General features: G+C 54.0%; 1 protein-coding gene across 3 annotated transcripts in view; it reads right to left on the bottom strand.

The window, feature by feature from the left end:
- The window catches only part of Miip (migration and invasion inhibitory protein), a 7,156-nt gene extending 3,948 nt beyond the window's left edge, over positions 1 to 3,208 (bottom strand). The window contains exons 1-5 of one of the 3 annotated variants that reach the window (XM_023699356.1): positions 3,113 to 3,148; positions 2,835 to 2,898; positions 1,622 to 1,750; positions 1,055 to 1,417; positions 453 to 537 (exon numbers count right to left, since the gene is read on the bottom strand). In XM_023699356.1, coding sequence (XP_023555124.1) covers positions 453 to 537; positions 1,055 to 1,417; positions 1,622 to 1,735 — 562 coding nt within the window. In that variant the 5' untranslated portion in view covers positions 1,736 to 1,750; positions 2,835 to 2,898; positions 3,113 to 3,148. Of the gene's footprint in view, positions 1 to 452; positions 538 to 1,054; positions 1,418 to 1,621; positions 1,751 to 2,834; positions 2,899 to 3,112 lie in introns of all 3 variants that reach the window. The other 2 variants (XM_023699358.1, XM_023699357.1) reach the window with 2 other exon arrangements.
- Positions 3,209 to 4,541: the final 1,333 nt, after the last annotated feature.

Genomic DNA, 4,541 nt, shown 5'->3' with positions numbered 1-4,541 from the left:
ACACACACACACACACACACACACACACACGCCCCGCTCCGAGGCAGGATCTCACTATGTACTTCGGGAGCTGGGCTCCTTAGCTGGCCCTGAATTCACAGCGCTGCCCCAGCTTCAGCCTTCGGAGTCCTGGATTCCAGGTGTGCGCCACTATGCCTGGCTACTGGCTACTGTGCATATTTTAACACAGAGAGAACAGGTATTGAGGAGGTAAAAGGTGCCCAGGGAGACCAGCCAGGAAGCCACGGGGAGAGTGGGGCCAGCTGACAAAATGAAAAGAGCTGGTCCCAGCCCAGAGGTGTGGAGGGGCCTGGCACGAACTGACTGCCCCAAAACAGCCGTGACTCGTTCACGCATCCAACAGCTACACTTCCTCCGCCGAGACGGAGGGCAGAGGCAGGCCAGGGTGTCCCTCCATCTCCCAGGCAAGGTGCTGATGGGCGCAGCCTCACCTGCGATCCAGTCGTAGCCCAAATACGGCCGCAGGCGCCAGCTGCTCTCAGGCACTGTGAACTCCTCAAAGAAGGTCACTCTGGGCTGAGGAGAGAGGCCAAGGGCAGGGTCTTTTCTTTTGTCACAGTACTGGGTTGGATCCTAAGACCTCTATGCTGAGCTGCCTTCCTTGTCCTTTTTATTTGGAGACAAAGTCTCCCTAAATTGCCCAGAGTTGGCCTGAACTTGCCATCCTCCTGCCTCAGCCTCCCGTGGTGCTGGGATCTCAGCTGTGCACCGTCACACCCGCCTCCACACCCAGCGAGGGGGCTGGGTCTTAAAGCACACCCTGACTTGGACCCTGGGATGGTTGGTCCCATTTTACTGAGGGCTTTGAACAAGTCTGAACTCTGAGCCTCGGCCTTCCCACCTGTACAAGGAGCTCTGAGTCTGTCACCTTCTTCCCAAACAGCTGTCTGAAAAATTCACAGTGAGCTCTTCTGCAGCACTAGGGTGCACCCAACACAACTTACTGCAGCTCCCAAGGCCTCCCGTCCTGCAGAGGGGCTGCCCCTGGCACATCTGTCAGCCCATCTGTGGATGCCCAGCTCTCCCGTGTTACCTTGTACTTCCTGCTGTGCCGGGCCAGGATGGACTTCGGAGCGTGGGCCTCCTGAGGCCCATGATCTCCCCGACCTGCAGATGGCTCCTCCGGGTCACCAGCGGCCAGCAAAGGTGTCGAGCAAGGCCTTGGAGGGCCCGGGGCCTCTGGGGGTTGGTACTTGGCAGGAGGCAGAGAGGACACCCTGGAGGGGGCCCTGCCAAGCCAGGCTCTATCACAGGGGTCACCTGTGTGGGTGTCTGGGGGCTCCCACGTGTGGCATTTGTCCCGTAAGCAGGAGGCACTTGAGGAGGCTGACGATGTTTCTGAGGACAATGGCGTCTCTGCATGATAGCTGCTGTTGCTACTGGAGTCCATGCCTGACTGCAGAAGAAGGTCCAGGTCACCCGAGAGCGCCAGCCAGGGCCTACCCACCAGGCTTAGGTCCTGCGCCGCTGCAGTCTCATAACGTGCAGCCCAGTCCTATATCTTGTTCACAGTACAACGGGCAGGTGGGGCAAGATGAGCCCACGGCCTAGACACCGTCCTGTGGCTTAGGCAGCCCCTTGCCCTCCCCTGGGCACCTACCTCAGAAGCTGCCCGGGCCACCAACCGCTGCATGGCAGCCTGCCCAGCCCGCAAACGCCTGAGGAGCTCCAGATTGCGCAGCCGGAGCTGCACGAGGTCTCCAGTCTCCCCCATCCTGGGCGACTCTGCCTGAGATCAAAACAGTGAACACAGGGCTGACAGTTACACAGCAGGCACTAAAACAACGGCTACTCCTGCTTTTATTTTTGTTGGTGGAAACAGAGTCTTGCTTTGTAGTTCAACGTGGCCTCAAACTCACTATGTTGCCCAGGTTGACCTCAGACTCACTGGGTTCTCTCCTCCTGCCTCAGCCTCCTGAGCACTGGGATTACGGAGGTGTGCCACCACGACCAGCTAAACATCTACTACTCCTAACAGGCGCAGGCTGTGCTTCCCTACCTGCTAAAACAACCAGATTACTGCTTCACAGCCTTGCCTGGGAAATTAGCTTGATTTACAGAAAGAAGACAGTCCAAGTCTGCAAACACAAAGCTTCATTTTTTTTTTTCTTTTCTGAACACAAAGTCTATAACTTACGAGTCCCACACAAGTCCAGCTTCTGGAAGGCTTCCCCCCACACAAACGCTTTTGGTTTGGTTTATTTTATTTGTTCATTTATTTTCTGGCAGTACCGGGGATTGAACTCAGGACCTTGTGCTTGCCAGACAGGTGCTTAAGCTGCTGAGCTACCTCCCTGGCAGGCCAAGGTTTGGTTTTTTGATGCTGGAGATTGAACTCGGCCTGGCGCATGCTCGATGATGGTGCCCTCTGCCACTAAGCCACAGCTCAAGCCCGGGTCCTTTTCTTTTTACATACGAAACGCAAAGCTCAGAGAGGTTACACAATGTCTCCTGAGTTACACAGCTACTCAGAGGTAAAACCAGGATTGGAATAAAAATCTGGATCCAGGATGCAGGGGGAGAAGGACCTTCCGAAGTGTAGTGGAGAGGGGACTGGAAAATCTCCTCCTGCCAGCCCTCTGGAAGCGATTTCTGCAAACATTAGCCATCCCGCCCACCACGGCCCTCACAACCAACCTCACCTGGCGACAGCCACCCGAGCCCCTCCCTAAACCGCTGCAGCAGAGCAAAAGCTTGCACCGAGCCCCGAAAAGCGCCCGTGGAGCGCAGGGTGCAGAGCAGGAGTTCACAGGAGTCAAGGGGTGTGGACCGGAGGGACAAACGCCAGAACCCCGCCCTGGCTCGCCCTTCACCTGGTCTGGTGCCGCTGCAGCAGACCGAGGTACCTCCGGGTCCGCTGCTGGTCACCAGCCGTCTCTAGGAGACCGAAAACGCAAAGAAGCTAAATGAAGGCGTCGTAGCAGTAACGGAGCCGGGGGTGGGGGGGTAGACACCGAGACTCCATCCTGGGATCCAGAGGTGGCCGCCTCCCATGCTGTCACGGTAACCAAGCCACCCGGCGCGGAGACGCACGTGGTCCTCCTACGACCGCTGGCTCAACAGCCAGCCGCCAGCCGCCAGCCGCACTCACCTGGCGCAAGCTTGGGAGCCGCACAACCTGCAGCCAGCCTGCGCAGCGCCCAGGTTCCGCCTCGTCTCGCCCGCTGTGCGCCGGCGCCGGCTGGGGGCGGGGACTCCGATGGCTAATCTGATTGGTCACAGGAGGGGCGGGACCCTGACACCCAGCCAGCGTCACTCTGCGTCCCGAAGCGGCAGTTTTAATCTGAGGGCGGGGCTAACTAGGTTCTCACGGCCAATTGGTCAATTTCTGTTGCCAAAGGAATGGGATGGAACCCAGAAGAGGATCTCCGATTGGTCGGAAGTGGGGCCGGCCCATAAAAGGAGCGGCAGCGTCGGCGTCTGAAAGCGGAAGGAAAAAGTGGTTAAAATAAGAAGGTAGGTACCTGTAAAGCAGTCCGTAAATTGTAAACAAACTTTTATTGAGTGCAAACTACACGCCATGCATTTGAGCCAGGTCTTTGCCATATGCCAATGGCCTCATTAATATGTGAAGTTATTTTTGTCCCATTTTATAGAGAGAAAAATGAAGCTTTCTGAGACTATGAGATGAAAGTGTTAGGCTTTTCGGCGGCGTAGTAGAATTAGGCGAGATTAAGAGGCTTTTATTGACTCAAATTGACAGGGAGAGAATGCCAGAGAAGATGGGGGGGATCCTCTGATTTGAGACAAAGAAAGGTGAGGCTTTTATGGGCTTTTGCTAGGGTTGGAGTTTGAGGGGCAGGTTTAGTGACACATTTCAATAATAATAATTTAGCAGTTTGTAGTGATAGGTTCTGATCCTAGTATGAATTGCTGAATTATTATGGTGATCATCTAATATGGCTTGAAGTCCTTAAAACCACAGCTTATCTTCCCGGACACCACCTCCTCACTTCTCCAACTCAGCCCGGGGTGCAAGTTCCTTTCACCTTTCGGGCTGCCTCAGGGAAAACCTCCATCAGCTCCTCGGGTATTTCTAAACATCCTCTTCAAACTCAAATTTAGCAACAACTTGCTTCAAAATGAAACTAAAAGGGACTAGGGATGTAACTCGGCTTTGGAGTACTTGCCTAACGTGCAGGAGGCCCTGGATTCTAACTTGTCCCACAGATAAATTAAAAATCAAAACCAAAAACTTTCAACAAACCAAAACTGGGGAAAGGAACTATTTCATCCTGATAAAAAGGCATCTATGAAGCACTTAAAGTTAGCAGCATTTCCCATAATAGCAGCCTGAATACTTTCCTTTTTTTTTTTTATTTTTATTTATTTTTTTTAAATCTTATTTATTTATTTATTTATTTTGTGTGTGTGTGGCCAGTTCAGCCCACCAGAGGGCGGGGCTGGATGGCATGTGGTGCTGGGGATTGAACCGCGGTCCCTGTGCTTTTGCTTAGCTTAGCTTGTTCTAAGTAGGTGCTTTAGACCACTGAGCCATCTCACCAGCCCCTTTTTTTTTT

The sequence above is a fragment of the Octodon degus genome, unplaced genomic scaffold, assembly GCF_000260255.1.
Source record: "Octodon degus isolate 3935 unplaced genomic scaffold, OctDeg1.0 scaffold00113, whole genome shotgun sequence".
NCBI classification, from domain to species: Eukaryota; Metazoa; Chordata; class Mammalia; order Rodentia; family Octodontidae; genus Octodon; species Octodon degus.
This window is presented reverse-complemented; position numbering and strand designations above follow the sequence as displayed.